The 22,179-nt window shown below is 51.8% G+C and overlaps 1 protein-coding gene across 1 annotated transcript; it reads left to right on the top strand.

Moving 5' to 3' along the window:
* Nucleotides 1-18,489, top strand: LOC144731229 (uncharacterized). The gene is made up of 6 exons (XM_078612244.1): nucleotides 1-72; nucleotides 8,577-8,757; nucleotides 11,800-11,998; nucleotides 13,212-13,561; nucleotides 13,965-14,144; nucleotides 16,510-18,489. The coding sequence occupies exons 2-6, from the start codon at nucleotides 8,617-8,619 to the stop codon at nucleotides 16,606-16,608; spliced, it is 969 nt and encodes a 322-aa protein (XP_078468370.1). The 5' UTR covers nucleotides 1-72; nucleotides 8,577-8,616; the 3' UTR covers nucleotides 16,609-18,489.
* Nucleotides 18,490-22,179: the final 3,690 nt, after the last annotated feature.

Genomic DNA, 22,179 nt, shown 5'->3' with positions numbered 1-22,179 from the left:
CGAGTCCACGTGGACTCGACAGTTCGCTTCGTGGCGGCCACACGAACAGCAGAGACACCTCCAGCTGCCCCGGTGAGACTCGCCTCGAACCCCGCGTCTCTCTCTGCCTCGTCTCTCGCGTCTCGCCATTACCTGTCTACCCCCTGCCTTGTCCTTCAGTTCTTCCTGCTATGTGTCCGTGTCTCCCCGTATCCTTCTGCCTGGCCTTTTAAGTTCTCCCCGCAGTGTCTCCCCGTTTATCCCCCTGCCTCGTCTTACAGCTATGCCTGCCGTGTCTTCACGTGCCCACCCACCTGTCCTGTCTTGTGTAACGCCTCTAAAACCCCCGTCTTCCTGTGCCTCGTCTCCTTGTGTCACTCTCTCTACCTTGCAGTGTGTCTCCCTCTGTCTTCCCTTCCGTGTCTCTTCCGGTGTCTCGCTCTCTCGCTCTCGCAGTGCACCGTGCGTGTCCCGTGTCCCCTCGTCTGCCCGACCTCCCGTTTCTTCCTCCGCCTTGTCTCCCGTGCAAGGCTTCATTACAGCCGGGCCTGTAGTTACTTAAACTGATTGTTTAATTTCCACCAGATAAGCCCCCCTCTAAGCTGCGCAGATCTTCATTTAGTTTTTTTCAGACATGACCTGGCTATCACAAACGACGAGGTGGCCCTTAATGATCATCGCGTGGGCAATTCTGGCAATCGAATTGCACCCCGGCAACACCGCAGCTCACAGCTCCGTCTGTGACAATTATTCAGGAGCCGCCTGCTTGCTTTTACTGCCTTGTCTCCAGTGCCGGATTATCCCAGTAGCATAAGTAGCTACGTATGTAGCTACGGGCCCCGACACTTTCAAGGGCCCCGCGCTAAATGCTTTCAAGCTGTCAATTCCGGTTCCGTGGCCTGTAGAATATGTTACAAAGGGGGCCTAAAATAAAATAAAAACACTTAAATATTAAAACACACATTTTTCACTTGCATAGTAAAGTAATTGTAATTTTTCATTTGCTTTCCAGCTAGATGATACGACAAATCGCTAACCTTATACACCCGGTCGTTCATAAAAGTTGAAGGCGGTATAGTACTATAGTAATAGAGCAAGTGCAGAATCACTGAACCGGAATTGATAGCTTGAGAGCATTTAGCGCGGGGCCCTTGAAAGTGCGGGGCCCGTAGCTATTGCACATGTAGTAGCTATTTGTGCTACTGGGATAATCCGGCACTGATCTGACCCAATAGACTTCCAACTCTCTTCAAGAAAAGAGCGACCGCCTCCTTGTTCTCAATGGGGTGTGAATGACAACAACGGTGTGTGTCGTCTTCCCCTTGGTAAGCATCCCCCACTTCTGCCGGATGAAGTCCTCCTCTCAAATCGGAAGAGTTTCAACGTATTAGTTCTAGATTTTAAGCTTTCGTGACTGCAATAATTCGTACTCTTAGGTTTTTCCGGTAAAGTCACGTAGGTAAAAAATAAAGTTAAAAGTTAATAAAAGTAATAATGGAAATAAAATAAAATAATAAATCACGACGTTTCGGAGGCAACACAAGTCTCCGTCATCAGGTGATGCAATACTTTTAGCTGTGACGGTCCCACCTGATGACGGAGACTTGTGTTGCCTCCGAAACGTCGTGATTTATTAACGACACAAATTTACACGATCTAACCCCATGTAGGGTGTATGTTGGTCGCGTGAGCCTACGTGTTTAAACTCCCTATTTGATGTAACCTTGTAATTACTGTACGGCATAGTTGAGATGCAATGGTATGAATGATCCTCTATAAAATGTAATCATAATGATTATACTCATCATCATCATATATCTGTTCCTACACATACAATATAAAGTCCCCCACCCCCACTTCCCGTCAACAATAAGGTCCTTTTGTGAGTGCATCATTTCATCAGCAATGGTTCAATGGAAGCAAAATACGAAACCGGCCTCGACACACGGCGGCTCACCAGCAGTGTCGGTGAGCTGTCAGGGTTCTAGATTTGAAGCTTTTGTGACTGCAAGGATTCATACTTTCTGGTTTTTTAGGTAAAGTCACGTAGGTTAAAAAAGAAAACAAATAAATTAAATCACGATGTTTCGGAGGCAACACAAGCTTCCGTCTTCAGGTGAAATCGTCACGGCAAAATTGTTGTATTTAATTTATTTGTTTTCTTTTTTAACCTACGTGACTTTAATTCTAGATTTGAAGCTTTCGTGACTGCAATGATTCATATTCTCAAGGTTTTTTCGGTAAAGTCACGTAGGTAAAACATTAAAAGTAATGAAAGTAAAATAAAACAAAACAAAAATAAAATTCACGACGTTTCGGAGGCAACACAAGTCTCCGTCATCAGGTGGGACCGTCACAGCCAGATTAGCTGCATCAAGTGAAGCAATGATTCAAGATGTAATCCCTTATAAGCAAGTTGAAGGGGGGGAGGAGAGGGGGGGGGGGAATTCATCAGAATGTGGTAGCCAATGAATGGAAACGTATCGGGAGGGAGGGGGGTGGGAGGGGGAGGGAGCCAACAAAAAAATTGGCGACGGCTTGGACGCGGCTGCTGCGCACGCCAACACAATGGACAGAGAGGGGGGAGGGGAGGTCTGATACACATGATAGAACAAAGGAACGAAAATGCCCATGTTTATACCAATGCAGGCTGAAAAATGAAGAGAGTACTGTTAAAAATAACTGGGGATGTTAACACTCGGTGAAGTAAATTAAAATAGTGCCTGTCAGATAAGATGGTCCAAAAAGTGTAATTAAGTCTTCTTTGCGTGGTTAATAACATCTTTCCAGTGATTACTGAGTTTGTACCCATCATCACGGTTGAAATTATGTCTGTGTTTGTATATTTGTATGGCTTCGTGTACAAACCTTTGATGGTAGCCAGGAGGCTTGCAGAGAACCTTGGTCTCGGAAAAGACAATTTCATGAGAGCCCGCCGAGTTGTAGCAATGATCGGCAACGGCCGAAGAATCAGTTCTGCCGTGTTTCAGATCTGACTTGTGCTCGCGGACACGATCAGCAACATGACGTTTTGTTTCTCCAATGTAGCAATCACCACAAATGCAACTCAATTTGTAGACTCCAGGATACTGTAAGTCAGGAACGACATCCTTCACAGATGGAATCAGATCACGGATTTTATGCACTGTGCTGAATCGGACTTGGATCTTATGTTTGTTTAGAATTTTGGAGATCTTTTTGGTCACGCCTGCTATGTATGGTAACGTGATAGTTTTGGTCGGAGTTTCATGTGGTTGTTTCTGTGTGGTGGGAGAGACAGCTTGGCGGATAGTACGGTCAGAGTATCCGTTCATCCTGAGGGCCCGATGTACATGTCTTAATTCATCAGTCAGGTGGTGTTGGTCAGAAATGCCATGGGCTCTGTGGTATAGCGTTTTGATGAGAGAATTCTTTTGAGATGAAACCGGATTCCCACCACCACCCATCTCAAAAGAATTCTCTCATCAAAACGCTATACCACAGAGCCCATGGCATTTCTGACCAACACCACCTGACTGATGAATTAAGACATGTACATCGGGCCCTCAGGATGAACGGATACTCTGACCGTACTATCCGCCAAGCTGTCTCTCCCACCACACAGAAACAACCACATGAAACTCCGACCAAAACTATCACGTTACCATACATAGCAGGCGTGACCAAAAAGATCTCCAAAATTCTAAACAAACATAAGATCCAAGTCCGATTCAGCACAGTGCATAAAATCCGTGATCTGATTCCATCTGTGAAGGATGTCGTTCCTGACTTACAGTATCCTGGAGTCTACAAATTGAGTTGCATTTGTGGTGATTGTTACATTGGAGAAACAAAACGTCATGTTGCTGATCGTGTCCGCGAGCACAAGTCAGATCTGAAACACGGCAGAACTGATTCTTCGGCCGTTGCCGATCATTGCTACAACTCGGCGGGCTCTCATGAAATTGTCTTTTCCGAGACCAAGGTTCTCTGCAAGCCTCCTGGCTACCATCAAAGGTTTGTACACGAAGCCATACAAATATACAAACACAGACATAATTTCAACCGTGATGATGGGTACAAACTCAGTAATCACTGGAAAGATGTTATTAACCACGCAAAGAAGACTTAATTACACTTTTTGGACCATCTTATCTGACAGGCACTATTTTAATTTACTTCACCGAGTGTTAACATCCCCAGTTATTTTTAACAGTACTCTCTTCATTTTTCAGCCTGCATTGGTATAAACATGGGCATTTTCGTTCCTTTGTTCTATCATGTGTATCAGACCTCCCCTCCCCCCTCTCTGTCCATTGTGTTGGCGTGCGCAGCAGCCGCGTCCAAGCCGTCGCCAATTTTTTTGTTGGCTCCCTCCCCCTCCCACCCCCCTCCCTCCCGATACGTTTCCATTCATTGGCTACCACATTCTGATGAATTCCCCCCCCCCTCTCCTCCCCCCCTTCAACTTGCTTATAAGGGATTACATCTTGAATCATTGCTTCACTTGATGCAGCTAATCTGGCTGTGACGGTCCCACCTGATGACGGAGACTTGTGTTGCCTCCGAAACGTCGTGAATTTTATTTTTGTTTTGTTTTATTTTACTTTCATTACTTTTAATGTTTTACCTACGTGACTTTACCCAAAAAACCAAAGAGTAGCTGTCAGGGTGTTATTAGTAAGGACCTTCTCCCTAAGACGTGAGCTGCTTGCGCAACGCAATCCAATTTATAATACGCAGCACGGCCAATATCATCCATAATACAGTTTTTTTTTGGGTTAGATCGCGTAAGTGTATAAATGTGTCGTTAAACCCGCCACCACCCGACACAGCCAATCGGTAAGGGTTGTCACGTAAACAGAACGTGCCAAGCCACAACATTTACAATCATTATCGTTCGTGTCGTTATGGAGAATCTAGGTAACAACATTCACAAGCGAATACTATAGCCGTGTGTACTGCGTGTATGTATGTATGTATGGTATGTTGAACTTCTTTTGCACCAGATGTAGCCAACCGTGCTAATCGGAGGTACTTTGTGTGTATATACTGTGTGTATGCACGCACTATGTGTACTTGTCTATATGTGCTATGTACCACGTAGTGTAGCGGTTAGCGCGCTGCGCTACGAACCCGAGTTCGATTCCCGCTCACGGCCAACACCGGTGACGATTATTTGAACCGGTCCTGGGCCTCCCCTAGGTCGACTCAGCCTCAAATGAGTACCTGGTGTGATGTGTAAACATCGCCACTAGGGAGACAAAGGTGGTCGGGCGTGGTGTTGGCCACCCACCCCCTCGTATGCCGTGCCGACCTTCATAGGTGCTCGCTAACAGCACTTGCCCCAACAGTCTGTTAAGGCTATATTTGGATCTTTGTCTTTGTGTATCTGTACTGCGTGTACTGTGTTAACTGTACTGTGTGTGTGTGCTGTGTATCTGTACTTTGTATTGTGGATGTGATTGTGTACGCTTTTGCGGCACAATGTTCTGATTATCACATTTTATTATTTTCGAGTCGGAGCGCGTAGGTAAAATGTGTGTGCCGTAAATCCCTCCTCCACTCGACACAGCCACTTAATTAAGTTGTCACGTGATTGAACAAGCGCGGCCAATGTAATTACCGATTCGGCAGCACGTGTGATATTCACGTGACAACTTCGTTAATTCGTTGTGTCGGGTGGAGGAGGGATTACGACACAAAATTATTATTTTATAATTCGTGCCTGGTGTCGCCCGAGGCCGTTGCAATGTCTTATTCGTATGTGGTGGTGTCTCGCAAATTGCATAATTTGTAACGCGCGCAGATTTTCGCACACGGAGGCGCCGGAAACCACTAGCGAGCGGGAAGGCAGCTGGAACCGGCACCAACAGTTGCCCAAGCTCTGTGGTCCTACGTTGGGACGTTTTTGATGCCCCGTGCCCGTAATCCAGCACTGTGGAAGGGGCAGCGAGGCTTGGTGTGTATTGCACAAATATTTAGTGGTGCTCCCTTCCTGCGAGTGGTTGAGTTGACATACCCTTGCTCGCCAGGAGATGACGGTACATCAAGTGGATTAATCTCCGCCCATTTCCATCTGCGCGGAGATTGAGCGTTGCCCCCCCCCACCCCTCTCACCCGTGGGTTTTTTTCCGGCTACTCCCATGAACACTCAGTAACCGATTCTAGATTTGAAGTTTTCGTGACTGCAAGGATTCATACTCTTAGGTTTTTGGGTAAAGTCACGTAGGAAAAAATAATAATATAAATAATAATAGAAATAAAATTAAAAATCACGACGTTTCGGAGGCAACACAAGTCTCCGTCATCAGGTGGGACCGTCACAGCTAAAATTACTGTATCAAGTGAGGCAAAATTCCAAGAGTCAAGCTCTTAAACTTGTATTTAAACTTGTATTTAAGAGCTTGACGTTTCGGAGGCAACACTTGTATTTAAGAGCTTGACTCTTGGAATTTTGCCTCACTTGAGACGGTAAATCTAGCTGTGACGGTCCCACCTGATGACGGAGACTTGTGTTGCCTCCGAAACGTCGTGATTTATTATTTTATTTCTATTATTATTTCTATTATTTATTATTAATTATTTTTTACCTACTTGACTTTACCGAAAAACTTAAGAGTACTCAGTAACCGAGTTTGTCAAACTTCCCCAAACAGGGCCCGATGCTGGAGCCAGTTTCTGCTACCTTTTTAAATCCTTTATATTAAGTTCGCTTGCGTGCTTGCGTGCTTGCGTGCTTGCTTGCTTGCTTACGACCGTGCAAATCTTTCGGTCGTTTTTTAACACACTTCCTGTGATCCAATCGAGCTGACATTTTCCACACACTCGTTGTGCGTGACAATTAATTTTCGTGAAAATTTTTTTCAAAAATTTTACACTGTTTATGGAAAAAAATTAAAATATTTAATTACCAATTGCTTAATGCTGGCAGACAATCATCTGACCCATAGGTGGCAGCCATCTCAAGCCAGAGGACGAGAGGACTCTAGCCGCCACGCATATAAAGGATTTATAGTGAAAAACTTTGTTTTTACGGGTTAATTTTTTTTAGTCTTAGTTTTATCGACCGGTTTCCCGCACCTCCCGAATCCTCCCCAAAATCTGGGAACGGCGCACACGTAACTTGAACTCTCGTTAACCAGCCGTCTCTGCACTGCGTGTGCTGCGCATGGGTAACTCCCGAATCCTCCCAGAATCTGGGCACGGCGCACACGTAACTCGAACTCTCGTTAACCGGCCGTCTCTGCACTGCGTGTGCTGCGCATGGGTAACTCACGTGGGGAGCTCTGCAGGTACTTGCCCTTTAGGAGCCCAATGCTGACCACCTTCCCGTGGAAGGCGGCGTCCGAGTCATCCTCCTTCGCCGCCGACGCCACCTTCTTCCCCCTCATTCGCTGCACGAAGCCCAGGAGCTTGTTGGCCATGGCCAGCTAGGGGAACGCACTCCCCGCGGTGCAACGCGAAGCCGCGCTCGTGCGTGCGGTGTCTGCCTTGCGTGTGCTCTTGGTCGGTGCTGTGTGTTGTCGTCGCTGTTGCTGTCGTCAGCCTTCAACTGTCAATTCTTTCCTTTCCTCGGTCGTTGCTCTTGTCCAGTTAAGAGGTAAACGCGCAGCCCTGCAATTGCTCACTCGCGCCACTGCCCGGCGGGAAGGGTCTCCACACTCTCGAGAGTGTTGCTTTGGCCTACTCTTCCACTCTCTTCTTGTCCAGAAGCGTCATCCGAATGCGCCGACGGACATGGAGACCACTTCGCCGCTCCACCTCTCGAACCGCACGTGCGCTTCGATCGAGCCGCTTTACCGACAGGAGACCGGAGCGCGGGCTGCCGTCGTGTCGAGGGAGGCTCGCCGATTGGCGCCGTAGCTGCTGCTTGAGGGCGGTGGGCCGGTGGTGGGGGGGTGTGGGGTGTGGGGGGGGCCTAGAGGGCCCGTCACTCACGCCCGCGGGACGGACTCGGCGGTGGCCGGAGACGTGTTCCAGAGCAGGGCGGCAAACGCCCGACGGGAATGTGGCGTTGGCGCTCACTTGAAGGGCACGTGGCGCCCGTCTGCTCGAGATAGCGTGGAAGTATTGGGCCCGTTATTAGTTGAGGATTCGCACGGGGTGCAGGGCGGCGTTCAGAGGTGCGTGAAGTCTCGCTGTGGGCGACGGCGGAGCGGGAGCGTGGCTTCGGGTTGGCATTTATTGGGTGCTCGCAAACGGTTGGCATGAGCTCTGGTGCAACTAATCCCCGGGGGGCCCCCTCCCCCTCTTCATAGCCTGACACTTGGGGCCCCTCTGCCCCATGGGCCCCAGTACACACTCAATGGATAGACCCCCCCCCCACCCTCGGTGTAAGTTGATGAATCCCAGTGAGAGTCTACGGATCTCTGTGTAGGTTTACGGGCATTGGTTGGTGCTTGTACATTACTGTACTACCAACACGGGCCCCTTGGTTAGCCACGGTTTGGCTACGTACAATTTCGAAATAAGTTCAACGAACGTGCATGGCCGAGGTCGTGTTGGGGTGATGCGCACGTGCTCGGGGTCACACGGGTCTCCCCGCGTACCCACAAGCCTCTGCTCTCGCTTGAAATCGTCTGACGGTGGCGTCTCCCGTCCGTTTGGACGCCCAGGCCGGCACCGGCGGAGGAGGAGGCGCGACGCGCTCCGTGCATGAGCTTCTCCGTGCGCTTCCCGCGGGCCCCGCCGTGGGTCCTCGCCGATGCCACCGTGTCGCTGAGGGCCCCTTCGGAGTACGGGGCCACGGGCACCGTACAGATCGTCGCCACCGCCGCTCGGCCCGAGTATGGCCAGGTGAGCGAGGGTAGCCGTGCTCGTTGGGGGCACCAGTCACTGCTGTTGTCTTCACGGTTGTCATTTTCATCATCATCATTTTCGAAGCTGGCATTTGCCGTGAGCGGCAATCAAACTCGTCTGTCACGCAGTGTGCTGAAACCGCTGCAGGCCACAACATTTGTCTGCCAACGACGTCGCAAGATCTTAAAACGCCCGCTGGGAAGCAAGACGGCACCATTGCGTGTTGGTCAACGCAACCGCAGTATTAACCAGGGCGCCCACCGGGTTCGAAGCGCAAACGAAGTGACGAATGCGCTATCGTTTGGCTGTGGCTAGCGATTGCCATCATTGCTGTCTGGTGTTTCACACTGCAAAGGCACAGAGGTCGCCCCATGTGGCCTTAACAGACTTCTGGGGTAAGCGCTGTTAGCGAGCGCCTAATGAAGGCTGGCACGGTACACGAGGGGGTGGGTGGTCAGCACCACCCCCGACCACCTTTTGTCTCCTCCGTGCTGATGTTTACACTACCAGGTACCCCATTTGAGGCTGAGCCGAGCAGTTAAAATATTCGGCACTGTTGTTGGTCGCTGGGTTCGTAGCGCAGCGCACTAACCACAAAGCAAACCGCTCCCCATAAATAAATACCACTTTTACCACATCACAATTGTAATCTTATCCATAAAATTATCACCACCATCATCGCAATCAAAACTCGATGCACTTGAGAAACCCGGCTTCATCACAACTCTTGTCATTATGATGCGAGTCTACGAGTCTCTATGTGAGCCTGTGGTTCTTCATGTAAATCTGTGGGTGTCTATGCAAGTCATTCACTTGGCTCAGACCATGAACTCTCTTCACTCGTGAACCCGGTTTAATTGAGGGCAGCGGACACCTGGATTCGAACTCAGCACTCTGACCTCTGACCTCTGAGCCACTCGCTCTTCTCATTGACAAGCTGGCTTTGGTGTCATCGAGCGTACCTCCCTTGAAAGTTCCCCGCGACGGGAGTTTATAATTCACTTTCCCCCTCTACCTCTCCTTGTCGGGAGGGAGAGTGGCTTGCTGAAGGAGTGAAGGCGGCTGTGATTGTCGAGGCAAGAACAGCTTCGCGCGGGAGCTCTTATCGAGTTGGTGGGATTCCAATTCCATACTCGGTCACGGATATTCCCACCGTGCCCCAATTAGATTGCTGTGCTCCTGCCGACTGCCAGGCGCCCGTCAGTTCCCCGCCCTGTTTAAGGCAATCGGTCGCCTCCGGTCGGGTCGCACAAAGGTGCCCGGTCTCCCTATCTTGTGTAGATTTAAATAGTAGCGCCCTTAATACGAGGCGCTTTTTCAACACAATTATACAATTTTGTGCATAAGGTGATGGTGGATGAAATAGAGCGGCGGTGTAGTTACGGTGACCGTTGCGAGAAGAGGTGGAGGTGGTGTAGGTAGGGGTAGTGGGAGGGGTTGTGATAGGGGTAGTGATAGGGTGTTGGGGGTAGGCCTTGTCGTAGCTAGTGGACGGGGGCAGGGAGTAGCAGGGACAGTGATGGGGGTTGGGGTAGGTGTAGGGCTAGGGATAGTGATGGGGTTGGGATGATGAATAGGTGTTGAGGTAGGCCTGGTCGTAGCTGGCGGGTTGGGGGTAGGGAGTAGCACAGAGGTCGCAAACGGGTTTTGATTCCTTACCCGTACCCGTACCCGGCCGCACCAGAGTCGCAAACGGGTACCCGTACCCGGCCGGGTACGGGTTCCCGTTCCCTACCCGTACCCGTACTCTACCCGAAATGAGTGACAAACGGTTACTCACCAGTGACTCACGACCTACCCGTACCCGGCCGCACCAGGGTCGCAAACGGGTACCCGTACCCAGCCGGGTACGGGTAGCCGGGTATCGGGTAGGGTACGGGTATCGGGTACCCGGTTGCGACCTCTGGAGTAGCAGTAGCAGGGTGGGCTAAGGAGAAGAGGAGAACTTTAAGGGGGGGGGTGAAAGCGGGAACCCATTGGGGTCACGGCACTTAATATCGCAAACTTCCGTCTCTGAGAATTAGAAATATGATCGGTTTGACTGTGATGTGACGAACGGCACTTTCCGTAACAGTGTGGGCGGGCAAGTGCTTGACACCCCCCCCACCCACCGTGTGGGCCAGGGGTCATTCGCAGACATCTCAAGAGGCAGCTCCGAGTGACCTCTGCTTCCACGAGCCATTCTCTGCCCAACACGAAGGATTGCGCTGCACCTTCGTCCCGTGAGACAACCGGCGGATAGCTAACGATCGAGGTGACATCGTGGAAGAATGCAAATTAAAACAACAAATAAGTAATATTTAAAAATACTTTTTTTTAAACACGCTTTAATGAAATGTACCATACTCGTAATGGCAGAACTCCACGACTCCAGGAAGTGGCCGCAAAGCTTGCCATAACGTAAGGGGCCGTAGTGATTTACAGCCAACGTGAGTTGAGCGTGGACAATTCGACCCAAGCCGAAACATTACATATAAAAAAGAATGTTTAAAAATATATATTTTTTGATAGAAAGTTTGCAGTCGATACCACATTGGAAAGTGGGTTAAAATTGAGTTACAAGATTTGAGGATACGACAACAACAACAATAGACAGAGTGATTTATATAAAAGCGTGTAAAAACATCTTGAACGTGGTAACACTGGCGGTTGTCCCTCTGTCTCCCGCGTGTCCCCATACCCGGGGGGGAGCGGTAGTGTAATAGCGGTGAGCGCTACGCTGCACTACGAACCTGGCAACGCGAGTCCGATTCCCGCTGACGGACGACACCAGTGACGATTATCTGAACCGGTCCTGGGTCTCCCCTAGGTCTACTCGGCCTCCAAATGAGTACCCGGTACGGTGCGGAAACATCGCCACTGGGGAGACAAAGGCGGCCGGGCGTGGTGTTGGCCACCCACCCCGTCGTACGCCGTGCCGGCCTTCACAGGTGCTCGCTAACAGCACTTGCCCCAACAGTCTGTTGAGGCTATACGGGGGATCTTTGTGTTACTGGTTCGGAATCCCCTGTCTACCCCCCCCCACCGACCGTTTCCCAGGGGTTCCACGTCTCCGAGCCCAAGCCGATGGTGAGCTCTTTGGCCACGCACAACAAGCCGGACTTGGCGAGGCCCGTGGCCATCAAGCTGTCATGGCCCTCCCACCCCGATTGCGACGACCGGCCCGGCGGCGAGCACCTCGCGTCCGGCGCCAGGCCGATCGCCTCTCCGCGGCAGTCGACGCGCTCCAAAGCTCAAGGTCAAAGTTGTCTCCCTGCTCGTCAAATGATGGCGCCGCTTTTTGGTGTTGAGCTTTCGTTTCGTGGCCCAGGCCGCTTTTGAAAAAATTGGTTAATGTCTGAGGTGGGCTTTGTCTGGTAAGGATGGGGATGGTTTAGTTTGTGTTGTGTATTGTTTGGGTCATCTGTCTGATTCTCTTGTACTTTGCACTGCTGTCGTGTTTTTGTACTGTTTGTTGTAACGTTCTTACCCGCCCCGACTGGACATTTGTAAAAAAAAAAAAGAGCTTCATAAGAATAGGGTTTACCCTTTCTGCCATTAAAACAGGTGTAAAGATTTTGATTAAAGCCTTCGTGACTGCAGGGATTCATCTTCTTGGTTCTTTCGATAAAGTCACGTAGAAGGGAAATAATAAAATAATAAAAATAAAACCATTAAATTCTCACGACGTTTCGATTTCGCAACAAGCAATCATCATCATGTGTGAAAACCACAGCAAGAACATTTAAAAAAAGTTTGCCGTACAAATGAGCGCGCCACACGTCCGGCGCGGCGGTGGCGCCGCCGAGTGGCTGAGCCTGGCGGCGCTGATCGGCCCGCAGCCGGAGCCCGCGCCCGCTGGCCGGCCCGTCCCCGCGTGGATTGCCGGTGCCGGGCCGCACGCTGGCGCCGGTCCGCAGCAGGATCCCGGCGCTCGCCGGACTCCCTCTCCTCTTCTTGCTCCTCCTCCGGCCTCGGCGATTGGGGGTCAGGATGAGAGCTCCTAGGGGGGGGCAGGCGGGGGGGCAGGCGGGGGGGCAGGCGGGGGGGCAGGCGGGGGGGCAGGCGGGGGGGCAGGCGGGGGGGCAGGCGGGGGCGCAGGCGGGGGCGCAGGCGGGGGCGCAGGCGGCGGATTCGAACCCAGAGCCTGGGTTCGAATCCGGTTTCTCAAGTGTGGCGAAGTTGATGGTGTCAGTCCAGTCCTCGGTGACTTACATAGCAACGCGTAGATTCGACATACGCCGAGTTGTGATTTAAACCGGCTTCTCAAGTGTCGCGAGTTGATGATCTCGGCCCTGTAATGTGTATGTTTATACTGTTTGTACTGTGTATATCGTGTGTCTGCACTGTGACTGCACCGTATCCGTACAACCTTGGGGTTTGCGCTGTGATTGTTCGTCCACTTTTCCAATTTTATGTTTGATTAAAAAAATATATTTCTTCCCCATGGCCGCCGCGCCGTCCCCCGGCAGAACCAAACGAGGCGGGGCTGTCCAGAGCCGCCACCTCGGCGTCATGCCGCGGTGAGGCCCAGCTCGGGCTCCAGCCTCCTGCGGCGCCGACAACCGTTTTCCAGGCAGCCGACCCACGGAGGGCGAGCGGCGCATCGGCGTTGGACTCGAGCCGTGACCGCGAGACGCCGCCGCTGCTGCTGATGCCGCATCAGCTGACGGTGGAGCTGCCGACGCCGCCCTTCGTCGAGTTCTCTACTTCTTCCTGCTCCTCGTGGTCGACCATTGGGGGTTTTTGTCGTCTGCCGCGACGGCCGTCGGCGCTGGGTGGCGGCACGGGGGACATGAGCCGGGACATGAGCCGGGAGGAGGTAAACCGATGGGCAGCGAGCGACTCTCTCCTCGTTGACTGACGGCCATCCCCGGCCCAATGAGCGGCCTACTGCGACTCGACGGGCCGCCTCCATTCAGATTTTTTGGCGATGTCGACAAAGATCCCGGTGCGGCTGCCACGGCTGCCGTCAATAACGTTCACGGCTCCGTTGTGGCCGATTTTGACGCTCTTGTCAATGCCAATGATGCGTTAACGCTAACGATAACCTTTGCTGGCGCTGCTGACGACCGTAATGCTTTTGCTGTGGACGGCAACGATGGTGCAGATGATGATGACGACGCTCCTGACGGTACTGGCACCTATGATAACGATGGCGACATCAACGATGGTGGTGGTAATGATGACGTTGCTCTCGCTGCCGACGCTGTACTTTGCCGCAGCTGCGCTCCGCCGTGCCTTGCGAGCCGAGGCCGGTGACCCCGCCGACCCTCCTCACGCCGTGGGATTTTGAGCTGGGCCCTCGCGCGCCCACTCGACCTGTCATCCCGCCCACCCCGCCGCCGCTGCCGTCTGTGCTGACTCAATCCCAGCTGCAGGACACGCTGCTCTACCTGCTGCAGGTGCGCGGTGCCCCTCCGATTCTACTCCGCTCCCCTCTCCCCCCTCCCCTCTCCTCTCCGCTCCCCTCTCCTCCCCTCCCCTCTCCTCCCCACCACTCCACTCTCTCGCCATTACACGCACAATCTGGCAGCCGAACTTCCCGTACATGCGGTCATAGATTTCGATTTAAAGCTTTCGTGACTGCAGGGATTCATTTTCTTGGTTCTTTCGGTAAAGTCACGTAGAAGGGAAGTAATCAAATAATAAAAATGAAACATAATAAAATAATTATCACGACGCAAGCAGCCGTCAGCCGTCCTGAGGACGGCTGACGGCTGCTTGCGTTGTGGCCGAAACGTCGTGAGAATTATTTTATTATGTTTTATTTTTATTATTTTATTACTTCCCTTCTACGTGACTTTACCGAAAGAACCAAGTAGATGCGGTCATAGCTTCGATCGTTTCACAGCCGTGCATTTTTTAACACCGTATACAGAACGCCGACCACAAATACATCACAAAAGTGCAACTCCCAAACCAGCGACACCTTACGCCTTGCCTTGGAGCACTCCGTTCCGTCTCCACAGACAAAATAAACACTGCGTTTTTAGGTCGACTGGGCACAGCGCCTCCCCAGGCCAATCACGTAAGTGCTATCCGTGCGAGCGTTTGCCTAAGCGAGCAAACTCCGCATCTCATCGGCAAACTCCTTATTTTATTTTTGGTTATATAAGAAACCTTAAGCAAATTGGTAACACTCGTGGCTCCGGAGCAAGAAGGGCCTGGATTAGATTCACGACTCGGGCACCTCTCTGTGTGGCGTTTGTATCTCCTCCCCCTGTTGTGCGTGGGGTTTTCCTTTGGCTTCTCTGCTTTCCTACCGTAGCTAAAAACAATGCAGACAAATTGGCACGCTTCACCAAATGCCAGGGTATTGGCGAAACGTGCCTCAATGCTGCAACAACAACAAAAAAACGCGAATCGCTCGGCTGGGATTTCCACGTGGCGGCGACAACATCGCTCCCCTCGCTCAGAAACCTTGGCAGGACCCTCCCTGAAGAAAGAATCTTGATACTCGGCGAGGCTTCCCTGGGTAAAATCTGCGAAATAGAATGAACGGGGGCGGGGAGGGGGGGCATGACCCTGGGGTCCTCGCACAATCTTTCTTTTTTTATAGATGTTGCCACCAGATGGCAGCAGACACCGTAGGCGTGCGTGTGCATTGGCCTTCGATCAGAGGTCGCAAACGGGTTTTGATTCCTTACCCGTACCCGGCCACACCAGGGTCGCAAACGGGTACCCGTACCCTACCCGATACCCGGCTACCCGTACCCGGCCGGGTATCGGGTAGGGTACGGGTATCGGGTACCCGATTGCGACCTCTGGGATGAAGCCATGTTGCAGGCGCGGGTGGGTTGATTCTAGGAACTTGAATTGATGAGAAGAGACAAGACGTTGGGAAATGAGTGACAAACGGTGACTCACCAGTGACTCACGGCCTACCCGTACCCGTACCCGGCCGCACCAGGGTCGCAAACGGATACCCGTACCCGTACCTGGCCGGGTACCCAATTGCGACCTCTGCCTTCGATGGGGAGCGACAGTGCAGCGGCGGTTAGCGCTGCGCTACGAACCGGGCCACCTGGCCTCGATTCCTGCTCATGGTCAACACCAGTGACTATAATCTGAACCGGTCCTGGGCCTCCCCTAGGTCGACTCGGCCTCAAATGAGCACCTGGTGCAGTGTGTAAACATAGCTACTAGGGAGACAAAGGCGGCCGGGCGTGGTGTTGGCCACCCACCAACCGTTGTGCCGTGCCGGCCTTCATAGGTGTTCTGTTACAGCACTTGCCCCAACAGTCAGTGAAAATTATACGGGGGGGGGGGATCTTTGCCTATGCCTTTGTGTGTGTCTCGCAAATGAACTCTACATTTGCTCACGTGAAACATCGGGACGGCCAGAGAAGGAGGGGATCCACCGGGTCATAAGAAATGGACGGGACCGGCCGTGAGAGGTTTGGAGCCGGTAGAGCGGTCTTCTTCACTAATTTTCAGAGGGGGGGTGGGGGGGCCCACTTTTGCCGATGAGACCTCGCCAGTGTGAGGGCCGCCACACATTTTAAACCATTGTGGTTTGACAGAAGCACGATGATGGGTGGGGGTGTTTTCACCATTTATATGTTTTTCTTTTTTTTTTCTTTACCTACGTGACTTTACCGAAAGAACCAAGAGTATGGATCCTCACAGTCATAACTTCAAATCTAGAACATTTGTGTTTTGTCGGGGGCCGCACTAAAGGCCTCCAGGGGCCGCCAGTGGCCCGCGGGGGGTCCTGCAATGAAGACCGCTGCGGTAGAGATGACGCGTGCTCGCGCTGTGTTGCAGAACGACGACGAATTTGTGGACAGAATCCACCGCGCTTACCTGCACCGCTCCTCTGGCGCCGAGTCGCAAGCCGCCCACCCCCAGTGCCGTCCACGTTGAGCAGCACCCTAGAGGCTCCACACCCACGGCGGCAACGACGCAAAACCAACCCGGAGGCGGTGGTCGTGACGGCTCCAGCGTTACGCAACCGTGCAGGCCTTACCTCCACCAGCAGCAGCGGGGACGGCGATTTTCAATTTGAATAGCAGTTCAACGCAGCTGCGTGCCGCAGGACTACGTTGTGGTAGAAGCGGCAGCGAGGTCAGGCCAGGGGAACACGGGGCACACAGCCCAGGACGATACAAACACGGCCCCAAGCACCAACGACAACGAGCCAAAGTGACCGTCAGGGCAGCCGGGGTAGCCAGGGCAGCACCTACGCGCCCCAGGCTACGCTGGCACCCACCCACTCTCGCCAAAGAGTCGCCAGGTGGGATCCAAAGTGCCTTGAACGCAGGGGGGGGGGGCACGGGGGAGGGGGGGCACCCACCCTTCACCTGTGCCGGCTAACCTGGGTCCAGCCGCGTTGTTGATTGGGTGTCCAGGGATGGTTTATGTTATTTGTTGTGTGCCAAAGTTTGAGCGAAATAACCATCACAGCCACGTTCGGGTGCTGGCGGCGTCGGGGGGAAACACCGAGCCGGCACCGCTGACAATCCTGGGTTTGAATCCGGGTTTCAGCCGGAATTCTCAAGTGCAGTGGGTGAGTTGACTGTCTTCAGCCCGGTCACCAAAGACTACGTGAAAAATCCTTCTCGCGTTAAATTGCGTCCATCCATTTTTTTTACGTGGGGCTCAGCCCAGCCGCTCGAGACTTGAAAACGTAAGGTTTTTTTGGGACATTTTTCTTTTGGCAAGGTCTGTGTAAGTAAAAAAAAATGTGGCCCCATCATGGGCGGATAAAGAGAGACCAAAAGAAGCCGCCCCTTCGGAAGAAGTTCCCGCGACATCCTCTTCCGGCGCCCCGTCCAGTGGCGCCGGGCGGCGGCGTCGTCCACCGCTCGCTGTGACGGGGCGGGGTCGGTGGGAACCTTGTGGAACGCGCGCTCGATCTGAACGTCTCGGTTGGGTCACCGTCGTGACGTTTGCCGAGGGGAGTTGCCGGGTCGGCTCCAGGTTACGTGGACGCTTCCTCCACCCGCCCCCACACCTCTGCCCCCGCACCTGGCCGATTTGGATTTATTTAGACCCCTCTTCCCACTTTGTCTAGCGGCGATTACGCTCGTCTATCCGGAGTGGGGGGGGGGGAGAGCCTCATCGAGTCTCCAGACTTATTTTGTGTTTCGTTTTTTAGGGAGGGGGTTCCGGCGCAAGCTTTCACTGTCACGGGGTTGGGGGTTTGGTGGGTGGGAGGGAGGGCGATGATGCTGCTTACTGTGCTTCATCAAAATTTAGTTTAAAAAAATATATATATATAAACAGGTAATTATTTTCAGCGTTGGTAATGTTTGGCCAGATATCTGTTTATACGCTTGCAAAGGTAGAGGCCGGTCGGCCGTTGTGTGTGTGTGCGCCGTTGTGTGTGTGTGTGTGCCGTTGTGTGTGTGTGTGTTTGTGCACGGCAGTTGCTTGGCAGTTTCTTTCCGTGTCGATCGGCACCCCCTAATTCATCGTCGGAGTGCCCTTGCCTGGGACGTCTCGCGTTTGTTTAACAAGCCCCGAGTCTGCCGATGAGATGCGCAAGGTCGAAATCAGCCCGGATTTTGCTCGCTTAGGCAAACGCTCGCACGGAAAGCACTTACGGGATTGGCTTGGGGCGGCGCCGGGCCCAGTCGACCTAAAAACGCAGTGTTTATTTTGTTTGTGGAGACGGAACGGAGTGCTCCGTGGCAAAGTGTAAGGTGTCGCTGGTTTGGGAGTTGCACTTTGGTGATGTATTTGTAGTTGACGTTCGTTTGCCTGCGCTGGACGTAAACGAATAAAGGATTTCGGAAAAATCCACACTTTCGGCTCCTGCTTGCTCGCTCGCTCGCTCACCAGCGTTCGGTCGCCTCCTTGTCACGCTTCTGTAGCTACTCACATGGTTGCTGTGAATTTCTCTTCATTGCTTCCTCCACCCGTGTTGAGGACTTGAGTCGACCGGATGCTGTCTCCTCTCACACTGTTCAACCACCACAAACAACACTACAGGACACACAACAACAAAATCACCCACTCAGCCACTCGCCTTTCAACCCACTCACCACACTGCAGGTCACAACACCACACTTACCCACTCAGCCACTTTCTCGCCTATCTACCCACCAACTCACCCACCCATTCACCGCACTGCAGGTCACAGCAACACATTTACCCACTCACTCATGTTTGCATACTCGAAATGAAGGACGTGGGCAGGTGCTCAAAATCGAGGGCAAACACATTTATTGTGGTAAATCTGTAAAATGGAACAGCACGTGTCACACAGCAATCCAGAAACGAGCCGCCATTAACCACGTGACTGGTGTACAAGTCCGGTTAATATTCTTGGTTCTTTCGGTAAAGTCACGTAGAAGGGAAATAATAAAATAATAATAAAACATAATAAGATAAAATTCTCACGACGTTTCAGCCACAATGCAAGCAGCCGTCCTCAGGTGAAGAACAGGGCTGTACGAAGGACAGCGTCCTAATGAACACTGCTAAGCTTGGCAGCGTATTTTTAAGCTGGATCGGAGGAGGAGAGAGCCTTGACAAAGGAGTTTACATATCAACAGAATAATTTAGCATATTGATGGCAAATGCAGATATGGGATTAGTCACTACTTGTGGAATGTGTCGGTGGTGGGGGATCTCAAAGTCATATTATGCTAGTGTATTACGTAGGATTAGCAGTGATAAAGGGAGGGAAATTCTTATAGTAAAGAGCTGCAGCAGCCAAACCACAGTGTATCAAGCTCGTGTATTGTGTGGGCAACAAAGAAGGACTTTCTAAAGAACTGCAAATACCCTACTACCATACAATACACCGATGTGAAAAAACAAAATATAAACTACATCAATATAATCAATGTACTCAATATACTCTCCAATAAGCTGAGCTATTAACATTAAGTAACTGGGTATACACTACACTATATAATGACTACCATATAGTAAACTGATAAAAAACTAAAATATAAACTACATCAATATAATCAATAAACTCAATATACTCTCCAATAAGCTGAGCTACGAACAATAAGTCATTATACATTACACTTCTGTCGAAAAAAGTGGCGTTTTTTTCTTAACGTTAGCACCACAGAAAGCGGCGAGCGTTGTTCAGACAGACGAGTCCATCTGTGCTCGAGTGTAATGTATAATGACGGTTATAGTATTAGGTTATAGTATTATGGTTAGAGAAATACAAGCATTAACTACAGTACGTCATCTTTTACAGGTCACAGTGCTAAAATCCCTCCTATTGAATACATCACAAACTAACAATTGGAAGCCAAGCTTGAAGTCTAGAACAAGTCTAGAACATTTCTATAACGATCAAAAACAACCTTTGGGTCCTTTACCTGTAGAATGCAATCCTCAACTGAGCCGCCATTAACCACGTGACTGGTGTACTAGTCTGGTTAATAAATAACCCTGCCAGCCACCCACAGGCCCAACTCCGTTATTGCATGCTGGTGTACACACGTGCATTCATGTACAGCACAGCACATAAGGACTTTCACAAAACCACACTTTACTCCCTTGCTGCACGAGGAAATAATTAAAATAGTGGTCCATTACTAATGTGCCACACTCACCCACCCATTCACCACACTGCGGCTCACAGCACCACCCCTACCCACTCACTCGCCAACCCATTCATCACACTGCGGATCACAACACCACACTTACCCACTCAGCCATCCTTCCACCCACACACTTATAACGCACTCGCTCGCCCACTCGCCACACTGCAGGTCACCTCGCTTCTCTTCCTGGTTCTTCTCTTGCACTGCTCTGGAATTCCCTACTCCCATTATCACCACCACCATCACCGTCTCTTCCTCTCCAAGCTCTTACAACAACAACGACGACAGTAACCCCACTCTGTTCAAGGAACGCGCCACACTCTTTTCCACTACGACACTGACGGGCCGCTGTTTGGTTGCCAGTGGTGGTAGTTGGACACACTGTGCTCGGCAACTGTTTTACAAAACAAAGAACGTGTAGATTCGCAGAGAGAGCAGCAGTATTTGTGGAGCGTGCCCGGCTCTTGCTGATGAGTCCTAGGAGGGGCGACGCCGTTGCAGATGTTGTGTGTTGAAAGCGAATGCTGCTGGGTTAACGTAAAAGCCTGTCAAGGCCATCGCTTTTTTTTTCCGTCCTCGAGGTTACAAAAAAATTGCCAGATGGTTGGGTTTCGTGTGCAATCTTGTGCTGCCATGAGGCCCCATATGAACGCCGCCACCTTGCCTTTCGTCCAGATCTCTCGGCAATTCCTCCCCCCCCCCCCCCCCCCGTATCCAATTCTCTCCGATTTGCCCTTCTTCCATCCTCTTCTCGTGTCGCGACCAGCTTGTAACCCCCGGGGTTTCGATTTGCCGAGCCAAATGCGACGATTCCGTACGGAGACCTGCGTCGGGAACATCGCACGGCGGATGTTGGGGGCCAAGTTGCTCCGGAGCACCGACGGATGCTTAAGGGCGGCGCCGCGGCCGAGAACATCGAGCCGCGACTTTCGCACAAATAAACCCACAAACAACAGTCTCGAACGCAATCCCTCTGCACATTCGCAGCATCATCTCAATCGTCTACTTCAAGAGACACTTAAAAACTCACCTCTACAACCACGTGCTTTCGAGCGACTCTGAGCTTGGCTCCGCGCCTCTGAGTTGCGGCCGTTACGTCCGCAACTTTGCGCGCGTTATAAATTGCATTATTATTATCACCGTCGCCGCTTAAACGTCCATGGGTCTGCGAATCTCCCACGTGACTCTGTGGCGGCGTCTATGCGAGTCCGTGGGTCTCTCGTGCGAGTCTAATGAAGTTTCCCCTCCGCGAGTCGATGCCTCGCACCGTGTCGTAACCTCCCAGCGCCAATTACTTCATTCGCCGGCCTGAATTGCGGAATAGGAGCATAAACCGTCGTGCAAACTCCGGCCATCTTCGTAGCGGCTTTCGGCTAGCCGTCAAACAAAGACGGACACTTGCGTCGCGCACTTTCTGCGGCCGTCTGGAACGCTCTTCCGATATTAGGAAGCCACTGGAGCTTGGCACTTTTAAATCTAGATTGAAAACTAATTTCTTATGAACTGATTTTTTGTGTTTCTTGTCCCCCCCCCCCGCACCTCTGAATAGCACGGTTGGCTACGAACGGTGCGAAGGAAGTCCAACGTACATATTCACCACGAGGCTACTCCTGAAGACATCCACCGGCCAGCTCGCCAGAGCGCGCAAATGTTGCACATCAACCCTCCGTACTACGCGGAGGGTTGATGTGCCGAGTGGCACCAACGATCTCCCGCGTAAAATAACCCGGGCACCCGGCTAAAACGGGTCCGTGTAACGAATGAAATAAACTCGAAGCACCCCGATGGATCGCCGCTCAATCGGTCGACGTGGCGGCCTGTGGCAAGAGACCCCCGCGGGTCCCCTCGCCGTGCAGGCTGCCCATCGCCGCAACCCGCCTCCGTGCGTCGCCCACCTCCCCGTGTTTACCGAGTGGCG

The sequence above is a fragment of the Lampetra planeri genome, chromosome 38 (assembly GCF_965212315.1).
Source record: "Lampetra planeri chromosome 38, kcLamPlan1.2.h2, whole genome shotgun sequence".
NCBI lineage: Eukaryota > Metazoa > Chordata > Hyperoartia > Petromyzontiformes > Petromyzontidae > Lampetra > Lampetra planeri.
Note: the sequence above shows the minus strand (reverse complement) of the source record. Positions and strands in the feature narration are given on the sequence as shown.

Excerpts from the sequence above, each read along its gene's own strand:
- LOC144731229 (XM_078612244.1), top strand. The coding sequence starts at position 8,617 with ATGAGCTTCTCCGTGCGCTTCCCGCGGGCCCCGCCGTGGGTCCTCGCC. Across the intron at positions 11,999-13,211 it reads GACGCGCTCCAAAGCTCAAG|AACCAAACGAGGCGGGGCTG; the intron begins GTCAAAGTTGTC and ends GTCCCCCGGCAG. Across the intron at positions 14,145-16,509 it reads CGCTGCTCTACCTGCTGCAG|AACGACGACGAATTTGTGGA; the intron begins GTGCGCGGTGCC and ends GCTGTGTTGCAG.